Below are 27,607 nucleotides of genomic sequence, written 5' to 3' on the forward strand. Positions count from 1 at the left end.
TTGGTATAAAATACTTTAATAAATAAATGGATTGTTCTAAGAACAAACACAAATTCCACTAACAAACCAAGATGCAACTGCTCTTTTGTACAAAATAATTACAATGTTCTGCACATTCAGCCCATGCTCTGGGGCTAGTGGGATTATGCTGACTGGATATTGGTAATGATTTGAATTCCTTTATCATCAAAACATTTGAAAGACAGTTCTTGTCAGAGAATAACAATATTAAACTGTAAAGAACAACAAAAATCCTTTTCACTACCGCCACTGAGGTAATGCTCAATGGGTTCTCTTCCTGTCTTAGTGCAGAAACAGGATATAATACAAACACTGGACAACAACCACAACATCAACAACAATAAAACTTGTTCCCTTCATTAGACCAGTATTGAAAGCAGAATCCCAATGCACCACTACAGGGCTTGGTAACTGAGTACTGCTGAAAAGCAGCAGTGTATCCATCAGGCTCCATCCCAGACGACAATTAAACCACAGGATTGATCTGATAATGGCCTTGAATTGAATTGTAGTTACTCCTGATTCCGACCTAAATCACGATGCTGAAAGCCTGCTAGCACTGTTTCTGTGTCAGATCAACCTAACCCCTCCCTGCACTGGTACACCCCTGCAATATAATAGGACATTCTAATGTTCACATACAGTAGCATAGTGAATGGGACATGGTGAGCCAGCATTCATTAGGGAAACTCCCAACAGATAGCTCCTACTAAAGCAGCAGACGAGGACAAGCCTAGAACTAGAACTAAACAGCTCTGCCTACTCACAATTTTAAGTGTTGTAAACAAAATAAAATCATAAAGCAAAACAAACAAAGCACTTATAATAATTTGTTTCTGTCAATGGGACCCTTGATATTGTCCATAATATCTGTATAAAACCAGCCCTGTGTCAACGGACACTAATAAAAACGGAATGACATCATAAAAAAACAAACAAAACAATCTTATTCTTTAGAATAACTATAATAAAAAGGGTCACTTAAGTTACTAAATTCAAATATACACAGCCATTTTTATATTTACATATATACATTGTTCAAAGAAATACCTTTGTGGTGATATGAAGAGGTGTGAAAAGACATATTTTCCCTTTATATGAATTAAGTTCTGGATAAATGTTTTGAATGAGATGAAATGATAAAAGGGCTGAAGGCACTTTCTACCAAGCAAATAATAAAGCATCTCGGCTTGCAGGAAGTGGTAGAGTAAAATGCATGTTAAAGGGATATACTGTACATAAAATCTTTAGAAGCATCGACATGTCATGGAAAATATGTTTATGCTTATAAACTAATGCTGACGTCAGGTGTTATATACTGCTTATAGCTTTCAAAGGGTATATATAACATTGTACATCATTTTACATATACAAATGACATTATTATACCAAGAGAACAAAGAAAAGGCCCACGGTGCGGGTTAAGGCAGATATGGACTAAATGCACTAGTAGTAATGTAGTAGTACAACAGCTGCCATTCAACGGCTCTCCATAGTCCTCCAATGGCAGTGCTCACGCCAAAGTCACATAATAAACAAACTGCTCAGTGACATGCGGTGAAAAGAAGAGCTCTCCTTTAAAGGGAGCGACAGTTTGTAAACAACAAAAAAGAAAAGCAAAAAAAAAAGGTCTCCTTTTTCCTATTTTAAAACAGTGCGATTTAAACTGAAATTCGGGTCTTTTTTGTTGTTGCTGAAATGTCCATTTGCAATATGCTTTTAGTAGATAAGGAGCCTCCATGTTGCAGACAAAGAATGTCAAATGAAATGTAAAACGTGTCTGAAATCTTCACTATTGGTGTTTGTGTTTTTCTATTCGATGGAGACATTGTCTTTAATTTGAGAGGTCCCACCTCTAGGCTGTGCTCATACATAATGGTCTTTGACGTCTTCACTGATGTTGGCAGCGTTGAGGTTTTTACACCGGTTGTCTTTCGGGCTGTACGCTGTCCGGTGGGGGGGTTTGACAGGGGCACTATGCGTCGTACAGATCACTCCCCCTTTGCCCATCACTTTGTCCTGCACTCCTCCCAAGGAGCACCTTTGAGTGGAGAACTTGTCTAGCTCCATCCCTCCCCTCCTCAGCTCCTCCTCCTCTCCGTCCTCCTCCTCGTCTCCCTCGGCCCCGTCACACGTCCGGTCTGGAGGGTTCATGAGTTTCTTACATTCGTGCTGAATGTCTTTGCCTCGGTTGTCTTTGTGCTGTGGCAGGCTGACCCTCAGTGGCTCCAGCTGGTTGTTGACGGTGCTGTCCTCTGCTGCAGACTCTCTCTCACGCTCTTTCTTCCTCTTACGGGTCCACCACACACACACCACGATACAGAAGATCCACAGCACACTGAACACCACGCACAGCACTGGCACCAGGTGGTCTAGAGACAGAAAGTCCATAAAATTAATTATACTTTTACTATCATGTATTGTAATGCTACCTAATCAAAGCACAGTATAAGAACATGCAGACAGTGAAACCAAGTCTAGTCCGGTCACTTACCCACAGACTGGGGCATGACCTGCGTCTCAACTTTGACCTCCACCACGGCCAGCATGACAGTGCTGTTGTGGCGTTTGGACAGGGCACCGACGATGGCACTGGCAGCCTCCTGGATCTGACCACGGTCTCCATTCTGCTCCTGACCATCCTGATCATATGACTGGAGAGGGAGAAAGGGAGGAGAGATGGTAAGTCAACACAGTAGAGCGACCCCCCCCTCCCTCACACTCACACTCAGCGGGTCTAGTTAATTGCCTAATAAGTGGACCAGAGAGTCCAGGGGGAGCAGAGGGAGATTAGCTGGATGCTGTGCACTTCAATTAGGAGGAACAATGGAGAACAAGCAGAGATGTGGCTCCCTGGTGATCCCTGGCTAGCTAGTCAGTCAGTAGCCAGTCAGTCAGCAATACTCCTTTCTGTGTAGGCAGAAGCTCATTCACTCACACACATACACACACACACACACACACGCACACATGCAACTTTCTGATATTTAACAGCCTATGGGCTTCAGGGTGGACTACAGGCCTCTTACTGAGAACTCACAGAACCCGCTGGATGGGACTAATCTGCAAAACCCAGATCCACAATACATTAGGTTGGTTGAAATTATGTGACTTCGTGTTGAGTTCACTTCGAGATCAAGATTATTTCATAATGGTCTAAGGAAGCACAACCAACATTTGACTGTAAGCCTGACAGGGTCTAAGGAGTTTCATTATTGAACTCAGTACAAAGCTACCAGGACGTCAGACGCACCACTCCTTTTCCTGTACGTCCCCAAACATGACTACATCACAAGAAAAGGCCTAATCCCCTCCATTAAGGGCTTAGTGCCCTGTAGCGTCTGATTTCCCCTGTGTCTGACTGGAGAGCAGAGCCTGGGTGGCCACGCCAGTCCCAGAGAGAGGGAGAAAGTGAGAGAGGGAGGGAGAGAGAGGGAGAAAGTGAGAGAGGGAGGGAGAGAGAGGGAGAAAGTGAGAGAGGGAGGGAGAGAGAGAGAGGGAGAAAGTGAGAGAGGGAGGGAGAGAGAGGGAGAAAGTGAGAGAGGGAGGGAGAGAGAGGGAGAAAGTGAGAGAGGGAGGGAGAGAGAGGGAGAAAGTGAGAGAGGGAGGGAGAGAGAGGGAGAAAGTGAGAGAGGGAGGGAGAGAGAGAGGGAGAAAGTGAGAGAGGGAGGGAGAGAGAGAGGGAGAAAGTGAGAGAGGGAGAAAGTGAGAGAGGGAGGGAGAGAGAGGGAGAAAGTGAGAGAGGGAGGGAGAGAGAGGGAGGTAATTTCATAAGCACGGCCTATGAGAAGCGAGAGAGGAGCGACTGCACAGTAACAGTAAGGTGGACCAAAGTAAAGCTAAACGGCATCCAGATGTTCAGGCAAAGGACGATGCGCTTCAAAAAGGCACCACTTTTACAAGTCTACCCTGGATCCCATTTACAATGACCAATTAAGTGTGTGATTTAATCAAGTGAAAGAAAGAACCCAAAGGGGTGTGGTCCTCGGGGATAACTGAAAGAGATGGGAGAGAGACTATTCTTGCAGGCGACCGTGGGAGGTGAGGAGGAGGTAAGAGGGGATCATTGGCAGATGGCAACAGCTCAGAGACTGAAGGTGGGGGGCTGAGGTGGGATAGGGGTGGTGGGGGATGTCAGGCACTCACCATGGCAACCTCCACGGCGTCACTGTTGGAGTAGGACAGGTCACAGAGAATGAGGAGTGTGCAATCTTTAGCCAGGGTCTGGGCGATGGGAAGGTACCTCAGCTCCGAGCAGATGTTCTCCACAGTGGTGCCCTTTGATGAGCAAACACACACACACAAAGAATGATAAGAGATAACCATTAGCATTTTCGGCTGAAGTGACTGCCAGCTCCTAGCTAATTCCATTCACTTGAATTCTCCGGTAAAAGTTTGGGGAAGGTGTTGTCGGAGATTCAAGTCTAGTAAAAAAAAACATCTGTAACTGATTTCTTGTCTTTTTTAAATGAAATCTCTCATCAAATGTCAGTCAGGGGATGATGACCTGTACCCACCTGTGGAACTTTGTCTCTGTTAAAGATGAGTGTGATGCGGGCACAGCTGTTGTCCAGGTAACCACTGTTGGGTTCACACTGGGTGTGGAGGGGTGGAGGGGGGTCGGGGGTGGAACACACGCCCCACTGGTGGCAGGGCTTGGCGAAGCAGGTGAGGAATTGGTGTTCCACACATTCCTGTCCTCTAGGACACGGGGCACTACTGTCTGGACCGGCACCACCTCTCTGCAGCAGGCAGGGCCGTCGGCCACACCGTACCTGTACACACAGACAGAGTTCATGGAGGCAGCTCACACACACACCGTCACTATGTGTAATAAAAGCAAGTCTCACCTTAGAACAGCGCACAATGCCATTGACACACTGGCAGGTATTACACTCCTCCTCCCATCGACTGCCGTGAGGGAACTGCAGGCCGGAGTAACGACAGGCCTTCCCGATCCCTATCACTGCAGAGAGGAGAGAGAGGAGCAGGTTTAGGACTAAGGCAACATCAGGCTCAGTCCTTAGAAACTCTTCCTACCACGCGTGAGGTCAAAGGAAGAAGGTTCCCCCACTACATGGATACAGGGAAAAAAGGGATCCAAAAGGGTTCATCGGCTATCACCATAGGAGAACCCTTTTTGGTTCCAGGTAAAACCCTTTTTGGTTCTTCAAAGGGTTCTCCTACGGGGACAGCTGAAGAACCCTTTTCGGTTCAAGACAGCACGTTTTTTTTCTAAGAGTGTATAGCTGCAGTGTACTCACACTCTTGGCAGTGAGGCCCAGCCCGGCCCAAGGGACACACACAGAGGAAGCTGTTTATCTCATCCACACAGGTAGAACCATAGGCACAGGGCGATGACTGGCACTCATCTATGTCTGATGGGGAAACAAGAGGACATTACTATACACATATCTCTAGTCTACTGCAAGGCACCTAGCTAGAATATCATCACAACAGGGGATAGGCTTATTGGTTCTCATGTCTGGCATCCTCACGTGAAAAATAGACCTTCTCTGAAAAGGGGGAAAGGAAAGAGGATTGTCCCTGAGAATGTAAGACTGAACTGACCTGTTTGCAGAATACAGCTGACCTCTCCTCACAAGAGAGGTCGGAGGTTAAGACAGGCTTCCTAAAGGCTTCCTAATCTGTCCCTCACAAACAATCAGCTCAAACTCCCCGTCCCCTTTCACCCCTGACCCCTCCAATCTGACCCCCCACACCCCTCTGGTTCCCAGGGACTCACTGATCCGGCAGTCTGGTCCGGCGAATCCCGGGGCACACTCACAGCGGAACCAGTTCACGCCATCCACACAGACACCACCGTTATAGCTGCAGGGAGGAAACAGAGCCACACATCAATACGTCAGCCTATCCCATAGGAAACACTGGCACAGGTGCAGCAGCATACACAAGCCTGAAGGCTCAGACTACAAAGAGAATACATTCACACTCTCAGGTCTAGATCCCAACAGCAGAATCCCAAGGCAAGGGACTAGAGACTGTGGTCTCTAAAGCTGATCCCTTATCAATGTTCAGACTTCATATGTAAATCCCAAACTGACCCCATACCGTGCTCGCCCTATACCCCCTGCTACCCAGCCCCCCTCTCCAGCCTACACTGCCCCATGCTCAGGGGTCAGCGGTGAAGAATAGGGAGAGGGGCGTCTCTTTCCACCCCACTGCCCCCCTGTGCTAATCCCCCTGTCAGTCATTGTGGTGGCGGGAGCCTTTGTCCACTCAGCCCCTCTGATCCACGGGACCATGGAATACCCAGCTGTCAGGCCCTGCAGTGTTCTGTAGAGGAGTCAGGGATACACACTTCCCCTTTCACACACACACACCTTCACAGAACAAACTTTAATGGGAATTCTCTGAGCATTAAATTAGATTTGTGAGATGAGCAGTGTGTGGGAGTCATGTGTTCCTGTTTTAAAACCAGAACATTGAAAGAATATGATCTTATATGGGTGTGTGTGCTACTGGACAGGGAATGGGGTAAGAAGGCTGGGTCTCATCACTTGTAAGAGAACCAGTACAGGAGCCAAGAGGTTTAAAAGACTTTTACAAGTATTTCAATTCAATTTACCAGGGTTGAGGATTGCAGTCATTTGCATCTGTGAAAAAAAGGGGATAACACAGAATTAAAATCAGTGTGTTAGTTTATGATTATAACCTGGATATAGTTCAGTATATGGTGCCTTACTGTGAGCACATGTGGGCCCCTCCCAGCCATCCTTGCAGATGCAGGTGTAGGCATCACCCCCTCCGACACAGGTCCCTCCGTTCTCACACGGGTTAGAGTCACACGTACTGTTCTTGGCTGACAAAATAAATAAAGTATGATGAGTTTAGAACCTATATTCACTAAATGTATTAGCAAGAGGAATCCTATGGAGCATATGGACCAGATTAGTCTATTGAACTTTTCCTTGAACGACATAGGCAGAACCGTGCAATAATGGTTTCTCACCTGTGTTACAGGTGCTGCCCACCCACCCTGAGAGACAGGTACAGCGGAAGGTGTCCCCGTGGTCGAAGCACGTCCCCCCATTACTGCAGGTACTGGAATCACACTGGCTCTCACGTGAGTGGCACGTCTTGCCTTTCCAGTTGTCCTGGCACTGACAGTGGAAGTGGTTGAGCAGGTTCACACAGCGACCTCCGTTCTCACACGGGTTCCTACTGCACTCATTCACATCTGAAACACCACCACCAGGAATCAGTTAGAGCAACACACACCATGGAGAGGTACGTTAAAACCACCCAGGGACACATACACAGACTCACACTTACCCATGTCACACAGCGTGCCCTCCCAGCCGTCAGGGCAAAAGCACTGGAAAGAGCTGATCCCGTCAATGCAGGTTCCTCCATTCTTACAGGGAGGCGGCACACAGTCGTTGATGTCTGTGGGGGAGGAGAGACGTATGAAAGAGCATGTGGAGGATGAGGAAGACGATGATGATGATGATACTCATACAGTAAGGGCCAGGATGTTCAGTCTAATGGTATGATGACGGTGATGATGATGATGAAGTGTGATGATGATGGTGTGTGTGTCTGCTCACTCTCGTGACAGTATGTTCCAGTGAAGCCCGGTTCACAGGAACAGGTGAAGTTCCCAGCAGGCTGGCTGATGCAGCGTCCGTGTGGGCCGCACACATTGGACGAGATGTGCCACACCCCTTCCTGTGTGCCATTGGTGGCCACGGCGACAGTACAACTGTCAATCACTGGGATCAAAACAGAAGGAACGACAAGAGACTGTTGGTGAGATGGGCCTGAGAGGATTGGGTTGAAATGAGTGTTGGTCTAGAGGTTGACCGGGAGAACTGAGCAGCTTAAGAGCAGGTTTCAGTTTAAACTAGACAAGAGAACTGCCTGGTTAGCACTTTTACAAGGGGTTGAGTTATTGGAATTGAGATGACAGCAATAGGTTTATAGATTGGTTTGTACCTTCACAGGGATTTGTCTTACAGTGGTCCTTGAGCTCAGAGCAGGTCTTGCCCTCAAAGTCGTCAGAACAGGCACAGTAGAAGTCCTCCATCAGACTGTGACACTGGGCCTGGTTCTGGCACGGGTTAGGGCTGCACGGGTTGCTCTGCACCTATGGATGGACGGCCGGAAGAAAGGGTGGATGAATGGATAGACAGATGTATATAATGGTGGTGTATAAAAGAGAAGATCTGACCTGTCAAAGGTCTGGGAAGGACTGTAGCTCACCTCACAGGTGGTGCCAGTGTACCCATGTGGGCACTCACACATGAAGCTGTCCAGCAGGGTGTGACACCTGCCCCCGTTCCTACATGGGCCGCTGGCACAGCTGTTCCTCTGGATGTCACAATGCCGGCCCACAAACCCCGGTGAGCAGGCACACACGTAGCCTCTCTGCCCCTCCTGTACGAAGCGTGAGAAAAACACATGTCACTCAGTGGATTTCATACCCATGATGTCAACCATAGATATACTATGAATGGGGGGGCATTAAACACGGTGGCTCGATTGCCTTATTAAATACAGATTCCTACCTTGCAAGTCGCTCCATTCTGACACTGTCCATGGCAGCTGTTGACATCTGCAGAGGTGAAAAGAGAGAACTTACTAATACAGTACAACAGCTAGGACAGGGAAACATGCAGGGGTAGCAGGCACGTGACACACAAACAAAACATAGGATGTGCAACTTGGTTAATGCTTCAAAGAAACTATCAAGATGCAGGAAGACACGATGCTGTTGGTTAAAGTGCATGCAGTGAAAGCCAGTGAGGTTGACAAAAACCTTCAAAGATATCTACAGGATGTGGTTCTCATAGCCATTTAAAAACACGATCCATGGATCTGGATCAGCATTGTAGGCCATAATAAAGCAGAAAGCCTGAGATAGGAACAGGACAGTGGCCCAAGTAGGTGACAGAGCTAACTGCAGGCAAAGTGGACAGAGGCACATCGATTGATTGATACTGACTGATGTCACAGTTCTGGCCGGCCCATCCTCGAAAGCAGGCACAGTGATATCCACCAATCAAGTTTTTGCAAGAGTAAGCATTGAGGCAAGGCTTCCCCATACACTCATTAACGTCTGCGGAGTGAAGAGAGAGAGATGAGAGACAGAGAGAGAGTGAGAAAGAGAGACAGAGAGAGAGACAGAGAGAGACAGAGAGAGAGAGTGAGAGAGAGAGACGGTGAGAGAAAGAGAGACAGAGAGAGAGAGAGACAGAGACAGAGAAAGGAAAGAGATAGACCTAAGAGCCAGCATCCAAGCCCCGCCACCCAGCAGATCTCTATAGTACAAGGCTACACCTGCCTTTAGAGAACTTTCTCAACTCGGTTACATTTGATTGCATTTTTTGCCATCCATTTTGCTGTCTCTGCCTCCTTCCCTGACCATTTATTTTAGTTCCCTACACTATTTCTGAATGGACCTATTCTCTGACATCCAGAGCTCTCCCAGTGGTTAGTTCACAAGGCAATGGTCACTAACACCCTCTCCCTGGACTGACCAGAACACAACTGCTTTCCCTCAGAAGTGAGGAGCACCTGTTGGGCTGCGGACACCTGACACCCCTCTCTCAGGTACCACTCGCTCACTGAAAGGGGAACCGCCTGTGCACTGAAAATAATGGACCGCGTAACACAAGACCCGGAGCTTGTGTTCCTCCCTCAGCGTGTTTACAGGTTCTAAAGTGTTTCCTCTCCACGTAGCTAAACAGTGATGGGGTGAGGCTCTGCTCTTGGTGGAGACTAGAGTACATACCCCTTTTACCCCAGTCTGTAGCCAAAGATAACCCCCTGTCAGGCTATATCCGTCCCCAAGGCTAGCTGTTGCCAGGCTAGGTGTTATTTATAGCTTTACTCAAGTCACCTGGCTCGGGTTACACATAATGTCCAGCTTTCTACATGGACATGCATACACCAATTTCAAATGAGTATCCACGCCATAGTACTAGTACAGGCTCAACAGGGTGAGAGACACAAACAACCAGATACTAGACGAGCACAGATTCCTGGCATACGACGGAACGAGGCATTATCGACGATTTCAAGTCAAGATTCAAAAACACATCACAACATATCACAATCACTTCAAATCAAACACGTAATTGAATTTAGCATGCAAACCCCCACCCCACCCCCACCATCACCTCTCCATTCCAGGCTTACCTATCTGGCAGGTCTTCCCAGCCCACTGTGGGAGGCAGAGGCACTCAAATCCGTTCTCCATGTCGATGCAGGTCCCACCCTGAGCACAGGGGTTGGATGCACACTCGTCCGTGTCTGGAACACACACACACAATGATGTTAAGGCTGAGCTTTGTAAGAACATGGGGGCACACACACACTTTGGGAGGGGCAAGATCGTGACTCACTCACCTTTAGCGCAGGTGGGCCCTGCCCAGCCTGCAGGACAGTGACACTCAAACCCAGACGGTACCTCGTGGCAGGTGCCCCCGTTGGCACAGGGGTTAGACACACAGGCGTGTTCCGCTGGACATAAGTGGACGGACAGGTTGAAGAGAGACGTGTGTCAAAGGGACAGATGACATGGATAGCACAAATACAACAAAATATACAAGCAAACTATCAACCCTAGGACATTGGCACTGACATAATTGAATTTTGTCATCCTTGGCCAGTTGTTTGAGGAGTAATGACTGACTCACCTATCTCACAGTTTTTGCCAGAGTAGCCGTCAGGACAGGCGCAGTTGTACTCATCTGGCTCCGTGTTCATACACGTTCCTCCGTTCTTACACGGCTTGTTCGTCCCACAGTAGTTCAGATCTGGAGAGAAAGGGTTCAGATGGTAAAGGATATGTTTCAGACCGAATACATTGTTATAACAAGACTTCAAAGGGCCGGACATGGAGGCATACAGATGCCGTATCTTAATTTGTTCATCCTGTTGTTGCAGGAAACTGTTGTGCATTCAAGGTTTTAAAGGGCTTCTAAAGTTTGTAATTTCCACTTTCAAATGTCAGACTTGATTTGCGCTAATGAAAAACGTATCAAACCCTACAAAAAAATGTCCACTAATTATAACATGAACATTGCCTGCTGTAGCAAACTGGCTCAAATTAAGATCCTACCTCTGTACTGTTACACATTGCTAAATGTCGTCTCTCCATCCTCCTCTCCATATTGTAACTCTGTAAGTGATATCCTGTTTCTAGCAGTCAATCTAAACTGACCTCTGTTGACCACCTGCTGCTGAGGGGCTCTCAGAGGTGACCGTGTGCTCTGTGACACTACAGTGAGGTCAGGGGTCACTGTAGAGGATGTGTTAAAAGTACGGTGGGACAGGTCTACTCTGTCTTCTTACCTTTTTCACACAGCAGGCCTCCCCAGTTCTTCTCACAGGTGCACTGCCAGGGCTTGACGCAGGTCCCGTGGACACAGCCTGGGTATGGCAGGCAGTTGTCACAGAATGGACCCTGCCACCCGTACGTACACCTGCAAGACAGATTAGAGACACCATTAGGAGCGGACAACCGATTGTCTGGTCTTAATATGATGTGCATATTTTGTGCAAAACATGGGAGTAAAAGACGCACGGATGTCATCAGGACAGGCACTGTGACACTGGGCCTTGCTTACATCTTGACAAATTCATCAGTCCCATTAATATATGGTTCATAATTGAACCAAGACTCATAGGACAAGGCCTTCTGCAATACATCAACCACATGACAAACCTGTTCATGTAAATCTCAAGGTAATGTCCATCAGGAGCCAGACATAGTGTCTTCATCTAGGTGACCAGTGACACCCCTTCCCCTTCTGAGGCTCCTAATCTTAGACAGAGGGCCGGGGACGTGGACGGAGCCTCCTGAGACAGACAGCATTGCAAGCTAGCGGTGGCGGACGGTGAAGGGTTAGCTAATCTGTTGGTTTATGGCAGCACTCTGTTATTCCAAGGCCAGCGGTAACCTTGCCCCACCTGTCCTGTCACTTCTCTCCCTGGGCTATTTTAAGACCACTCTCCTGCAAATGGACACCAACCAAACCCTACACTACTAGTTGAAATGCTGTACTGGACGGAGTGAATGTACTGCTGGGTGCTGTGTGCTAACATGTTCTGTAGTATACGGCACTGCAGTCACACAAGACGCGGTGCAGTACTGCTTTGTGTTGTAGTCTACTACTGTACATGTGTAAAAGTACTGAAGTGTGCAGTGGTGTGCTACTGTATGTCAGTGTGCTGAGGTTAGTGTATACAGTAGCTATATAACAGGGGTGGGTAACCACTTCGGGCTCGAGGGCCATATTGGGATTTCAAAATTCAGTGGAGGGCCGCACATCAGTTTTCTGGACTGATTTGTTTGTCAAAAGCAAAAAAGGGCAGTTATTGAAAACGTACAGGACCATTATCATTTCTGCATAGTTTTAGACGTTCAAGAGTGGCCTGGAGTTTTTTTCTCCCCCAAAATAAGCAACAGTAGCAGTAGCAGCATTGAGAGGCCATGGTCACAGTGGGAGCAGGGAGAGACCATGGTGGCCACAAGGCTAGGGTGGCATTACCATTACCAAACAACCACCTTACCACAGACCCATCAATGAAGGGCTCTTAGCTCAGCCACAGTTAAAATCTTTGTTCCACTCCATTTTCAATGAGAAATGCTTTCTTTTATGACAACTAAATCAAACCGGTCTCTTACTCACAGCTATCCCCACTGAACAGATCTATAGGTGTGGTACAGTACTCACATCAGAGAGATACACAAGAAGGTGGTCATACAAGAGGATTTGAAATGGAATACTTGGTTGGTTCAGCCGTGCAGACGAACATGTACGTGACTAAGGCTGCTGGATTGAGTCCACACTCCCATGTGGGGTGTGCCAGCCAAAACAGGCCCAGGATAGGAGGAGGGGATTGGGGCTGCAGACATGGGCAGAGGGGCCATGACACACCGATGGAGGAGGGGAGGAAATGCTGTGTGAAAAACAGGCTGCCACTAGAGCTACAGACCAGGTCTGGGACAGGAAGGAGAACAATAGCTCCTGGATCAGACTGGGGGGGGTTACACACTGTATGTTCCATAGCGAGGTGGGACAGGGAGGGGAGTGGGGAATGTGGGGGTCAAGCTCTGGTATGCGATCAATCCTGTGTCATCATTATCATCCTCATTGAACTCAAAAAGAGATCCTGCCCATTATCCAGCCCATACATCCAAATCTCTGTCAAAGGGATGTCAATGGACACAGTGGTACAAAGAATGAAGCTACCCCAGACTCACGTGCATTCTCCTGGGGCACTGCAGACTCCTTGCAGCAGGTTGCAGCCCTGCTTGCAGATAGCTGTGAAACATTGACAAAAGGATTCACACATTTACTCCTAATATCATTAGAGGGATATCTAAGCATTAGTTTCACTGTGTGTATTTTGACTCTGAAATGTCTTGCACATGGATTGTATCAGGCTGCTCCCCTACTCACCAGTTGTACAGTAAGTCCCCATCCAGCCCTCCATACATCCTCTATTCCCAAACTGGTCACACACGTAGTGGCCATGCCAGTCATTACGTGGCCGGCACAGCTTGTTGCACTTGCTGCCATAGTAGTTCTCGTCACAGCGCACGCGGATGCTGTACTCAAAGTTGGCTGTAAGACCGTTGTATTGGATAGTCTGTCTGTCATCTCCAGGGTTGATCCTTTCTTTACGGACACTTCGCTCAATCAACAGATCCTCACCTGCATGAACAAACAAAAACCAAGAGATTTGATCATCATTCTTTAAATGGACGCTTGACAACATGCATGCAACTTAATAGTGAAAAAAGGGAATTCCAGCTAGCCCCTTATTCAATGTATGCCTGTATGCCTCAGTACAAGTCCTAGTTGTGTCTAAAAGCAGGAGAGAAACTCATCTGAGAGAACACTGTTGTTTATCTGCTGCTGAAGATCAGAGGGTGACCCGAGGTCAAACACCACTGTTTCCAAGAGCATGAAAGAAAAAAGCAGGAAAATAAACACAAATAGAGGGTGTAGGGCCAGAGCTGCGGGAGCTTGATAACTTTGAAAAGCATTTGGTTTTCCTGCTTGTGAAATGCGTTTTGTCCGTCTCCCTCCCTCTCTCCCCTTTCTCAGGAAATCCAGCTCTGACTCCTCCGGAGCCAGGACGGAAATAATACGAGACGGGAACAGACGAGGAAGGGCGACATAGGAAAGGGCCTTTCGTTTCTTTCTCAAGAAACAGAAACACTATGACCCAACTGGCTTGGCTTCTACAGCCACATCCACAGCCCAGGACTGGGCACTGAAGAGGGGGCAAACTACAGGTACTCACCCCTAGCTGGATAGTGTGCTGATATTGGACAGGTAGTCAGGACTCTAAGGAATTATAGTCCTCTTCATTAGATGGATTCTGTATACCTTCAGTTATGCAGATATTACTATTGTATTATCTCTTTCTATCTTACTTACTACACAGTCCAGGCGAGCCATGCGTACTTCCAAAGTTAACTCACGATAAAGAAGTTAAAAAACACTGACAATTATTTAAATTGTCACTTGCTGTCCTGATTTTCTCAATTTTACTGAGAGGTAACACAGTGGCACAGATTATCAGTCACTCTCCCACCTGAAAACTCAAGCACTCACTCTGCTCATTTCCAGCAATTAGATATAAAAATATAGACCAATCATGGGCTCTGTCAGCGGAGAATGAGACACTCAGAGAGAGGCCGCTGTTACTAGGGAGAGCAGGCAGAAGGGGTGTGTGTGTGGTGACTACAACACGGGCTTACACAAACAATGAGGGGGCTTCAACACAGTTGACCAAGTCAAGAGCGACATAATTGTCTGTTTTCAAACAGCCAAGATCATTTAGTCGTGCGTGACTAGTGGCATGGTCGTCTTAAGCCGACGTCTGTTGTCAGGCTGTTTTCAGCATGTTAAACTTAGATATGGACACATCATTAGTAGTCAAGTAACATTAGCTCACTCATTAACTGATTAACAAGATACTCCTCAAGACAACCTTTTCTAAACTTCATTTACCAGTAGTCCTGATAGCAGCCCACTGATCATCTTCGATGTATCCATCCCCTCTATCGTTCTCTGATGGTGTTAAACTGTGTGTTAAGAAACACTAACACTAATAACCATGCCACCACCTAATAAAGAAACATCGGGCAGCCTGTCTGTTTAGTGTTTAAACACAGAGCCAGTTGCTGGGGCTCCCTGGAGGATACACAGCACTAACCTAGACTATTTTTCCTGAGCCCTATCCAACTCACTGCCCTATCCAGCCCACTTCCCCCAATGCCCTATCCAACCCACTGCCCTATCCAGCCCACTGCCCTATCCAGCCCACTGCCCTATTCAGCCCACTGCCCTATCCAGCCCACTGCCCCCGATGCCCTATCCAGCCCACTGCCCCCGATGCCCTATCCAACCCACTGCCCTATTTAGCCCACTGCCCTATCCAGCCCACTGCCCTATCCAGCCCACTGCCCCCAATGCCCTATCCAACTCACTGCCCTATCCAGCCCACTGCCCCCAATGCCCTATCCAACTCACTGCCCTATCCAGCCCACTGCCAGCAATGCCCTATCCAACTCACTGCCCTATCCAACCCACTGCCCTATACAGCCCGCTGCCCTATCCAGCCCACTGCCCTATCCAGCCCACTGCCCCGATGTCCTATCCAACCCACTGCCCTATTTAGCCCACTGCCCTATCCAGCCCACTGCCCTATCCAGCCCGCTGCCCTAATGCCCTATCCAACCCACTGCCCTACTTAGCCCACTGCCCTATCAACCCACTGCCCTATCCAACCCACTGCCCTATTTAGCCCACTGCCCTATCCAGCCCACTGTCCTATCCAACCCACTGCCCTATTTAGCCCACTGCCCTATACAGCCCACTGCCCTATCCAGCCCGCTGCCCTATCCAGCCTACTGCCCCCGATGTCCTATCCAACCCACTGCCCTATTTAGCCCACTGCCCTATCCAGCCCACTGCCCTATCCAGCCCACTGCCCTATTTAGCCCACTGCCCTATCCAACCCACTGCCCTATTTAGCCCACTGCCCTATCCAACCCACTGCCCTATCCAACCCACTGCCCTATTTAGCCCACTGCCCTATCCAGCCCACTGTCCTATCCAGCCCACTGTCCTATTTAGCCCACTGCCCTATACAGCCCGCTGCCCTATCCAGCCCGCTGCCCTATCCAGCCTACTGCCCCCGATGTCCTATCCAACCCACTGCCCTATTTAGCCCACTGCCCTATCCAGCCCACTGCCCCCGATGCCGTATCCAACCCACTGCCCTATTCAGCCCACTGCCCTATCCAGCCCACTGCCCCCAATGCCCTATCCAACCCACTGCCCTATTCAGCCCACTGCCCTATCCAGCCCACTGCCCCCAATGCCCTATCCAACCCACTGCCCTATTCAGCCCACTGCCCTATCCAGCCCACTGCCCCCAATGCCCTATCCAACCCACTGCCCTATTCAGCCCACTGCCCTATCCAGCCCACTGCCCCCAATGCCCTATCAACCCACTGCCCTATTCAGCCCACCGCCCTATCCAGCCCACTGCCCCCAATGCCCTATCCAGCCCGCTGCCCTATCCAGCCTACTGCCCCCGATGTCCTATCCAACCCACTGCCCTATTTAGCCCACTACCCTATCCAGCCCACTGCCCTATCCAGCCCACTGCCCTATCCAGCCCACTGCTCCCAATGCCGTATCCAACCCACTGCCCTATTCAGCCCACTGCCCTATCAGCCCACTGCCCCCAATGCCCTATCCAACCCACTGCCCTATTCAGCCCACTGCCCTATCCAGCCCACTGCCCCCAATGCCCTATCCAACCCACTGCCCTATTCAGCCCACTGCCATATCCAGCCCACTGCCCCCAATGCCCTATCCAACCCACTGCCCTATTCAGCCCACTGCCCTATCCAGCCCACTGCCCCCAATGCCCTATCCAACCCACTGCCCTATTCAGCCCACTGCCCTATCCAGCCCACTGCCCCCAATGCCCTATCCAACCCACTGCCCTATTCAGCCCACTGCCCTATCCAGCCCACTGCCCCCAATGCCCTATCCAACCCACTGCCCTATTCAGCCCACTGCCCTATCCAGCCCACTGCCCCCAATGCCCTATCCAACCCACTGCCCTATCCAGTCCACTGCCCTATCGACTAGCCCCAATTTGACCCGTCCTCTGTTAATTTAATGTATGAGGTGGTGAGAACGTTGTGAGCTTGTTATCTGTGTCCAATTGCAACTCAATAAAATGTATAGCTGAAACTGGTTCCGGCCATTCACCTCACGTGCGCCTGCTGCTGAGGAGAGAAAGAGCGAGTGAAAGGAACCTTGGACTTTGGCTACTGTTGATTGCAAAGATGGAGGCCTTTTTCATTGAAGTAAAATGAAATTTAGAGGAGAAAGTGTACTGTGAAGAGAAGCCGACAGGTGGACTGTCCTCCGTGGGTGGACAAAGATGAGAAGAATATTGGTGGCCAAATGGACTGTGTGTAACTCACTATTCAGGTTTGATGCAATTTTCTAACTTTATTTATTTAACGTAATTTAATGCAGCAATTTTTTAAAACTTTTATTTAACTAGGCAAGTCAGTTAAGAACAAATTCTTATTTACAATGACTGCCTACCCCGGCCAAACGACGCTGGGCCAAATGTGAGCCGTCCTATGGGACTCCCGATCACAGTGCCTTAGAACGCTGCGCCACTCGGGAGCAATACAACAACCTGTTCGTATTTTCTCTGTAAACAATGAATTGACTTACTTAACAAAGCTAAGAAACTTTTGTGAAGGTTTGGTGTGGCATGTCTATTATTAGGCTTAGCTACTTCAGCCCTATGAAGGCAGTGTGTGCCGGCGCTCCAACCATCTCCGACAGTTTAACTTGGTGAGGAAGAATGTTTTAGGTGTACCAGAGTTACTCCTTTAATCTACCTGTATAATAGTAGCCTATCTGAAAAGGATAAAGAAATGCATGTTGGTGTCAGGAACATAGCTAGCTGCATTATAGGTCCATCTTCCTCTCGGTCTCTCTCGGGCTTCTCTTCCCTTAGATGTATTTTTTAAAATATTCATATCATACGCCTAGGCCTATAGTCATGCAATGCCCTGATGCATTTAGTGTTCAAATCTGACAGCTGATCCGTGAAGTGGACAATTCTTTTTTTAGCAAATTAAAAAACAATAGTAGGCTATACCGTTTTTAATATGCCATATATTGAAGCACAATGAAACGTTTGTTTTATCATTTGTTCAAGGCATTTTTTAAGGACACCTCAGTAATTGTGGATCATCTGGCCAATATCACTTGTTTATTGATCTTCGCTGGCCGTGCCCCAGTTGGGGGTTTCTTTCTCTCGCTCACCTCTCAGATCTGAATGGGTCTTTGGGATCAGAACCAGCATGGGTCTGTTTGGGTCTGTTTTTCCACAGGGCTTTTCAGAACAGGTCCACTGCCCTGGTTCTATTGGGAACGGGTCTCCGCAGTGGGGAAAGCTTTTTGGACCCTTGAAGACCTCTAGTCCAGAGGCGCCCTATAACAGGCTGCCTGTCATTGTGTCCAGGCTAATTTAGCAGCAGTAGGGCTGTCAGAGTGTCACGGCTGCCTGTCAGTGTCCAGGCCGCGATAATGAAGTGGTGTGTAGTAGCACAGCAGCTGCTGGGACGGTAATTAGCAGACAGACATCAGTGGAAAGAAAAAAAGAGCTGTGGTCCATAATTAATGGCTTAACGAGGTGATGTGCTCACAGGTTTTATATAGAGACATGGAGCACAAACAGTCCCTCAAGCCAGCTGGGTGGGAACTCGCCTGGCAATATGAACGGCCAGCCTGGAGCATAGGAATGCACCACATCCCAGACCATGGCTGTGTAGAGCAACAGATTAAACATGTGTTATAAATCCTTGTGACTTACAGAGACAAAGGTTTGATGCGCTCACATACCACCACTAAAAGTGAGCGGAGTTGAAAGTGGAGGGATGACAGCTGACAGACTGACCTGACATAGTGCACATGCATGTTGACGGGTCAAACACTGAGACAGAGAGGTGAGCTGGTTGTTGTGTTGGTCTGTTTGCTGTGGTTGGTCTATGGCGGCTCAAATCGACAGTCCATTTCAATCTAGAGCTTGGGCTTTGCATTGGGGACTTTTCTTCCTCTTGCGCTGCTATGAAGCTGCTTTGTGTGAAGATGCATTGTTCCTGTGAATATCTAGAGCTTGACTCTCAAGGCTAAGTTAAGCAGCACTGAAAACACGAAGTGTGTTGTAGAATCTTGGATTGGTGTGTATCGCATGTTTACTGGCTGGAAAAACACAGAGGCCTTGTCAGGTTACGTAAGCCATTGATCTCACCTCTACGCTCTTTGGTCCTTGAAGTTATGGTTTAGAAATTCTACTGCTTCTGTGATTTAATTTCTGATCCGTTTTTATGAGAGTTTTAAGAGTTTTCGTTTGTTTCACACCGTTTCAATTGAAGGGGTTTTGCGCTAGTTTGTTGGTTGCGCTTGTTTTGGTAAAACCATGTGCGGTTACTATGAGCAAGACAACACTGAATGTTTGTTCAACTTGGTTTTCCATACAAAGTGTTCCATTACAAAGTGAACCCGCTTTTTGGCCGCTTTCTCGTTCTAAAACCTGATACATTAACCCCTCAATAACTCTTCAACATCGGAAATGGCGAGACTAACTTAGCTACCAAATGGACAGACTTCATCAGTGCACTACTTTAAAAGATGGTTATTCATTATTAGCCTGGTTCTGTTTGAAATGCAGGCCCATTATGGAACACAGACCAGGTCATTATTAATTATTATGTCAAAAAAAAACATATATAAATAATTGGTGCCACCAAATCATGTGCTGGTGCCACCAACTGAAAAAGTATGTAGCGCCAGTGCCACCAGTGGAAAAAGTTAGTGTAGGACCCTTATCACTTCTAAATACGTCCCTCACCCCTAACCTAATGACTTATTTTCATGGGAGACACTGAGGCATGGCCGGCTCTCCTTACATGTGGTAGTAAATACCTGGAAAGCTGAAGCCTACTGTACTTACCACTGCTGCTGTGTGTACCATTGTCCCAGTCCCACGCTTCCACGATCAGAGTGTAGGAAACCTGGAAGGGAAACACACAGGGGACCATCAAGGGGTTATTAGAGTTCATACTCCCCACACACTGACACAGACAGACGCACAGACAGACACAGACAGACACATGCAAATTCCTACAGAATGTGGACTGCATTGCATAAGGAACACATGATGATGATGATGATGATGATGATGATGATGATAACGCACACACAGTGTTTGTGAGTAAATGTGGATGCTGCTGGTGGGAAAATAACTCTGGTTCCCACACTGATGTCACTGATTAGCTGGATATCAGCCTAAGGTTAGTTAACAAGTGCAACTACTGTGGGGATAAACATCTACTTTGAACCACCGACTGGCACCGAACATATTCCAAATTAACACAGGTGATTAGGCTGTTGGCTCAAGACTCTCTGCTGTACTTATTGTACAGTGATATCATCTCCTTGAAAGGTACACACATACTAACACAATACAAAATCTAACAGCAGCAGGCTTACTCCAACTGAAACTCCTGGGGAGTTATTTGGGTATCAGTACAGCAGAGCCAGAAAGGAGTTGGCTTTCTGTCAAGTGACTGGGGCCAGTCCAGCAGATGTGAGTTCCCATGCCCCAGGTCCAGGTTGGAGAGGTAAATTATACACATGTCAGATTAGACAGAAGGGGGGAGGGGAGCTGTAGACTGTGGTCTGTAATTTTCCAGAGAAACCTTTTGTGACGTCAACCTCAAAAACACCTAGCAGAGCCACAACTAGCGAAAACAAAGCTGACCTAAGCTCACCAAACATCTCCTCGGACATAAAATGAGAACATTCAAACAGGTGAAAAGGGAGCCAAACACTTCTGTCATTTGGATTCTTGGGATGCTCAAAGCTGTTGGAGGAATCCTTCCACAAATATGACTTCTAAGAATGCTAAACTGCTGAGTCTCGTTCCAGTCCTTCACCCCCCTCCCCCTTCATCACTTCTAGTCTATTTACTCTGTCTGTCACTGTCATCTGCAGTCATCTAACTAGTATGGCCCATCGCTCAAGATCCAGTCAGTCACAGGGATAGAGAGAGGATGAGGAGGCACATTCTGACCACAGGCATGTGTCTTTCACACTGCCACAGAGTACTCAAAGGTCAAGACCTGAGCCTGAACTGCTCATCACCAGAGTCGGTGATGTAATACTCAGTCTACAATACATTGTTATACTCCATCTACCGACCATCAGAGCTAAATGAAATCACACAATGAGTGTTCTTCATGAAAAGCACAGTGGAGGGTGTGACACAAAGAGAGGCTGCCTCCGTGCCCCTCTGCTGTCCTCCCCTGCCTCCCTAGTCTCCCCACTTCCACTGGCCCAGCCAGGCTCCAATAACTCTCGCAGGGAAACAAGGTTTGGCTGTGAATGACAAAATCAGACTACCGCCTCCCATCCCCTTCCCTGTCAAATATGACTGGCCATGATTTATGAGACTGGAGAACCCAAAGGTGTCATCTTTGATAATAAGTCATAATAATAACAGTGTAACATCTTAATCAATCTTTCTTTAATCAATCTGAAATGTCACAATGACTGACTTCCAGACTGAATCCTCTCTGGGCTCTGACTCACTGATGGGCTCCCTGTGTGCATATGTCCTTGAGGAGAGGCTGGAGGCTGGGAGAGACTGGAGCAGAGGGTGGGGCTGTGGGGTGTCTGTCTGACTGTAGTGTAACCTGATGGACCAGGCAGGGGCAGCAGACGTAGCTCTAGATACTTGACACCTCCCAGACAATTTATAGGAGTCAGAGGGATACGAGTTTTCATTAGCCCACTCCTCACTGCCTTCACTTGTTCAATGAATAAATGACTGTCCCCCTTCCAATCGCCTGTGTCCTAACACACTGCAAATACATAGGCACTGCTTTAACTAGGGGTCACCTACACAAAAAGGACTCAACATTCTATTTGAACACTAATCGCTATAGGGTTTCACAGAACGTTGTCCGACACCATTGTAACATCCAATTTACAACTTCAGTAGAACTGAGATGAGAGGGGGAAAAACAGCAACACCTGTCATCTCACACCTGTTAGGAGGATATTGAAATGAATAAAACATGTAGAACTCAGTAGGGTACAGTGAGTGAGGCTGGCACGTTATTAACAGAGAAGCCGCGCTCTAAGGAAGGCCTCTCCTAACCAACACCCTCCAAATGATACTCATACACAGGCTACTCATACACAGGCTACTCATGCCGCAATCAAATCAAAACTAATCTAATCAAGCCTTTTATAGCACGGGCGTCCATTAAAGACCAAAATGACCCAGTTAGAGTTTCAACAGCTTGGCTGAGAAAAATGATTTCTCAGGGTCTCCTTCAGTCACATTAAGTCACACTGTAATACTTAGGTTATCTTTCACAATTTATTAACAGGAAAACATGTTTTTTTTATGGAACTTATTTTTGTGATTAACACACATATCTTATAAATGTAACATGTCAGATTATTCTGACACCAAGATAACAAACATTTTTGGAGAATGGCACCACGCTCAAACTCCACATACAATATATGAACCAAGTAGCGAGTGGCCATGATGATATCCTGATAAAGACTAAGCCTGACATACCCTCTTCCTCTGTGACACACACTACCTGTATTAGAACTGCCGCCCCTCTCCACAGGGCAGTATTGTTGTTTGTTTCCCCAGGACCTTGTAATGGTCACCAATGAAGCCATAAGTCAGCGTCCTCTGCCGACAGCCTCTCACTTCAAACAGGATACCCAACACCAGAGTGAGGCGTTGAACACGAGATATGTCACAGGCCTACTTCGGAGCGCAACACAAGAGAGGCCTTATGTAAACGCTCTCCAATCCACTCCTGACATTTTGCCCGGTGTGACTGCCATCTTCTCTCTCTCTCCATCTCTCCACTTGTTTTTATAAATAACACAATACATGCAGACAAAAGTGGAGGTATAAACTCATTGTTTGGCCTGAAAGACTCTGTGACAAAGGGGAAGCCTGCTTTTCTCCCAAGGGCTTGGAAAACTGATATTTCATGTTGGGAAAACCCAACTTATTCAGCACAGCAGTGGAAACTCAGCTAGGGCATGAGTTTTAGACCCTGAATCACTGGGATTCACTACATGTAGGCCTATGCTTCGCATGTCAATCATAAGACTGTACATTTATTCATGTACGCTGGACTGGCAAACTGTGAGGCTCTCACGCAATTAGCACACACACACACACACACACGCACACAAACGGCCTGAGGATGACTGTTTGGAGATAAATCCAGAATGTACCGGGGTTCCCTCACTTCCCTAAAACAACAAGGATTGAGTAACAAGGCTACTAACTGAGACAGAGGCTCCTGATGTTGTAATCGTTGAGAAACCCTAATGTGGATGAACCCTCACCCCCTTCACCCCAGAGGAGGGAGCAGTGTTACAACACCCTTCCTGAGTTCCTAACCATTTCACTATCAAAAATACAACCTGAAAACAAATTGCCATAATATTTGACCACCAAGGTATGAGACAGAGATGCATACAAAAGCCATACAATGACATTACAGTGGGCAGCTGCTGATGTCAAGTATTGGGAGAGAGAGAGCTGTGGTGTGTAGAGTGAGGTCTCAGTTAATGATATACATAAAGCCTAGGATTTAATTAGCCCTGAACACAAAGCAGCAGAGGGGGGGGGGGGGGGGGGCTTTGCTGTAGTCCTCCTGGCCTGCTGGGCTGGCTGGCTCCAGCTGAGCTCCACTAACCATGTGAACGGGTACTGGAGGCAAGTGGAAATGAAAGTAACTGGCTGTGTAATAACATGCTAAGCATCAGCACCAGTACCAAGAAACCAGAGACGTTATGCTTATGCACCGGAGTTATGCACCACTGTACAACATGGTAGTTAACCAGACAGAAGGGAAAAAGGTAATCCTTGTGTCTAAGCCGAAGTTCTACCTCTGTAGCACCCAAGCACAGCCTGATGAAAGGTGACAGAGTTTTTTACAGTGAAAGAAGAAATATGGCCAAGGAGAGAGGGGTAGAGAAACAGCCCCTCATCCATTTGATTTACTCCCATAGGGGTGATGGGAGGACAGATTGCCTCTCAATATACCACACATCGAAGAATAAGGAGGAGCAAATTAAGTGACTCTGAAGAGCCGGGTGGGTCCTAAAAATACCTCTCCCTTGTGACAGAATCCTCACAGAGGGAAGAGAAGAGGCAGCTTCTCTCTTTACAAGCATCCATCCCTCCGTCACTCCATTTCATGAGAAAGATGTCACTAAAGACCCAAACAGCCTGAGGGGTTAAACCACGAAGAAGAAATTATCATTGAGTGACAGAACAAAAGCTTTTTCTCTTTAATTCATGTCAGGAGCTAGTGGCCCAGATATTCTGACCAACCGGTGATGCCATTATAGTCTACAAGGCATCCCTTGATAACTCTATTAGGGTTATCAGTCAACAGAATAGGCCTGCCAGTATGCTGTACATGCTGTTTACTACAAATGTCTGTCATTTTCTTTGATAGTAAACTGGGAAGCTATTATTTTTCATGTAAAAATACATGTGGAAAGAGGGGGGACACTCAAACTATTAGGGGTCTCCTAGCATCTGACAGAAAGCCTCAAACCAAATGCAGCTGTCATGTAGTGTTGGGAGTATGAGGTTGCTGCTGTGCCCTACTGGTGGTCTCAAAACACCCCCACTGCAGTAACCAAAGTCACCTCCTCAGCAACACAGGAAATAGTACCTGGCAAGCTCAGCACACCCTGGTGGTTTTAGGACCAACATTAAAAGTGCACAACACTTGAATGGTTATGACATGCTACTACAGTTGAAGTAGTTCATGGGAGAGAACATTACCTTCTTCTGGACTTTTTAAAACTATTTCGAGGCCAATGTCAGAACATTGATGAGCACATCCACTAGTATGACCTTGACTAGAGCCAATCACAACAATAGAAAACCTAAAAGGGTTCTCTCAGCTCCACAATCTTCTCTTTTGTCCTGTGTACATAGAGGGTAATACTGACCCGCTGAGTAGAGAGACAATGACCAAATAATGGCAGACCAGTGAACCTGAGAGGCCAGAAGGAAAGGCATCCCCAAGCCTAGATGGATAGGGATCTTCTGGGATTTTCGCTTGTTTGAGTAGTGGTGACACCGATATCCACTCCCTATGTCACACAGAACTTAGTGGTAATTGTATCTGCCAAGGGCCCCAGGTTACTACTTCCATCTTTCCCTCCCGCTGACAGCTGACCATGAGGACTGATGAATGGATCGGTCACACAGCCAACCAAACATACAACAATCCTCACATTTCCAAAATGAGCAAAGACATTTTGTTTATGAGGAGAGGTATTTGTTCAACATCACTTTGATGCATTGCGAGTGTCCATGTCTGTGCTGGACTGTAGGCCCATCTCTGTTGTGTAGAACCAACCAAAGATATGATTGGCAGATTACTACTAGGTTACTGTGATGATGCACCAATGAATGACTGAAACCACCATGAGCGCAATTGTACTGTGTGAGCCATTTCGATGTTCAGACCTTAGGAGAAAGGCACGTGTAGCCATTGACTTACAGAACCAAAGCTAAACCAAATGTAATACATGTCATTTTCTACGAGTTAAAAGTGTATGTGTTCATGGCATTCGTGCTGCGTAAAATAAACAGGTTTATGCAAACCATGTGCGCTTTTCTGGAATGCACGAGGCCGAATACCAACTGAGCTCTAACAATGACATTAGACATGATGTAAAGGCCATTCTACCATTACTTTGTACATGATAAAAACATTTAGCACCTTATTACGCACAGACAAGTCTTACACATAGAGGTGGTCTCCAAAGTCGCCAAGTGGACACTGACAATAAAGATGCCACGCTCACAGACTCATCCGGTTAGGACTCGGCTAGTGACTATATTTGACTACTAATGAGTCAACGAATAATAGCACGCCTTATGCAGTGGATCAACAGCTGTAATAATGAAGTATCGTCAACTTACTGGCCAAGCGAACTGGAATGGGATGACGATCTTTCCACCATCGTTGTTTCGGTTTTGGTTGTTTTTGGAGCTCTTAAATTGAAAACTATTTCCACCGATAACGTTAGTAGATCCAGTTCCATAGATGCACAAGCCCGTGGTCGTGACATCCGTTTGGTATTCCTTTAGACACACTCTGAAGTACGTATCACACTCATCGCTGCTACAGCGGAGATCCTGCGTGTTCCTTTCTCCGTCGCAGCAGTCCCCGTCCGACAACTCACCATTTGCGTTCTGTACTGCAATCAGCTGCAGCTCAAAATAGCCCGAGGACTGGGACACCTATAAATAACATTTGAATAGAAAATAAATACATGAAGCGTGTAAAGTATTTAAGTACTCTACAGTAGGTTAAGCATGTTGCACACTTCAACATTACATTTTTTCTAAATGTAATGTTGTTTCAGGCTGAGTAGGCTATGAACAAAGTGGTTTTAGATCCATTTCGAGTAAGTGAAGAGGTTTTGGGAGATTTGTGTTTTTAATTTTAATTATTTGATATTATTAATGTTGCTTTATAGTAGAAATGTATGTTTTTTTTTAAATATCACATTTTTACCCATGAAAACTGATAATACCTAGATTATAAATTATAACCCAGGTATGAACACTGTCGATACTTTACGGTGATTGCAATGACTCAGGGCAAAAAGAATGCAAAACGAATTCATCCATAAGGACGCTCCAAACTAGAAATTCCAAGATCACATGATTTAACTGTCGAAAACGTAATTTAATTAGGAAGGGAATTCTAAAAATTGAATTTACAAAATGAATAAGACCTCGTTGTCTGCATGAGCCACTCGCCCAACTGCCGATCAATTAATTTGATCTGACAATATAAAAAATTTAAAAAGTTCTCACCTCAGTCCACACGGTCAGAAGAACACACACTATTGACAGGCAATTCGAAATCCCCATACAATTCCACATGTCTCTGTTTGATTAGTGTAGGCTAACATTAGGAAAAATGTACTTATTTCATAGAAACTGCCGTTGACCGCCGATGTATCGTCTTCTCCTAGCATGCACGATGTGAAAGCGTGATCTATTCCCTACTATATCTCCGAATGAAGAGTAACATAAGATGGGTACTAGGGACACCCGAGGCAGTGTTCTGCTGGTCCAGACACACGACTTTCCCCCACCGTTCGAATCACTCAACAGCAAGGCAAGCGATCGGTTTGAACGCTGAAGCAAAGCCCAGTGATGACTCTTTGATTGACAGTTTAACAAACCATTCACAAAGTCTTGGTTCAAACAGTTGTTGAGGAACCGCCACGAGACAGCCATAGAGGCGGGAGGCGGAGTGTCATACACATTATGCCTGAGTTTGATACATTTATAATCAGAAAACATAGTTTGTCTTCACATTATTTTGTTTATTTTTCCTTTTCAAGGTTAGGCTACAGTTTTTATACTTGACTATTTATTTTTACAAACAATGCTT

General features: G+C 46.9%; 1 protein-coding gene across 2 annotated transcripts; it reads right to left on the bottom strand.

Annotated features, from left to right (window-relative positions):
• Window positions 1–27,343, bottom strand: LOC118362592 (protein jagged-2-like). Of its 2 annotated transcripts, XM_035743032.2 has the most exons (25): window positions 27,022–27,343; window positions 26,119–26,439; window positions 20,071–20,131; window positions 13,458–13,712; window positions 13,259–13,319; window positions 11,344–11,474; window positions 10,686–10,805; window positions 10,396–10,509; window positions 10,186–10,299; window positions 8,990–9,103; window positions 8,553–8,599; window positions 8,248–8,421; window positions 7,981–8,131; window positions 7,593–7,757; window positions 7,318–7,431; window positions 6,995–7,222; window positions 6,728–6,844; window positions 6,611–6,638; window positions 5,768–5,853; window positions 5,286–5,399; window positions 4,872–4,987; window positions 4,539–4,796; window positions 4,168–4,299; window positions 2,516–2,675; window positions 1–2,393 (listed from the first exon to the last, which is right to left on the bottom strand). In XM_035743032.2, exons 1-25 carry the CDS (start codon window positions 27,088–27,090, stop codon window positions 1,888–1,890), a joined length of 3,756 nt encoding a protein of 1,251 aa, XP_035598925.1. In that variant the 5' UTR covers window positions 27,091–27,343; the 3' UTR covers window positions 1–1,887. The 2 variants fall into 2 exon arrangements, with proteins under 2 accessions (XP_035598925.1, XP_035598926.1); XM_035743033.2 differs by lacking the exon at window positions 8,990–9,103.
• Between the last annotated feature and the right edge of the window lie 264 nt (window positions 27,344–27,607).

Source organism: Oncorhynchus keta, chromosome 29 (assembly GCF_023373465.1).
Source record: "Oncorhynchus keta strain PuntledgeMale-10-30-2019 chromosome 29, Oket_V2, whole genome shotgun sequence".
NCBI lineage: Eukaryota > Metazoa > Chordata > Actinopteri > Salmoniformes > Salmonidae > Oncorhynchus > Oncorhynchus keta.

Excerpts from the sequence above, each read along its gene's own strand:
- LOC118362592 (XM_035743032.2), bottom strand. The coding sequence starts at position 27,090 with ATGTGGAATTGTATGGGGATTTCGAATTGCCTGTCAATAGTGTGTGTT. Across the intron at positions 26,440-27,021 it reads TTCTGACCGTGTGGACTGAG|GTGTCCCAGTCCTCGGGCTA; the intron begins GTGAGAACTTTT and ends TGTTATTTATAG. Across the intron at positions 20,132-26,118 it reads CATTCCAGTTCGCTTGGCCA|GTTTCCTACACTCTGATCGT; the intron begins GTAAGTTGACGA and ends TTTCCCTTCCAG.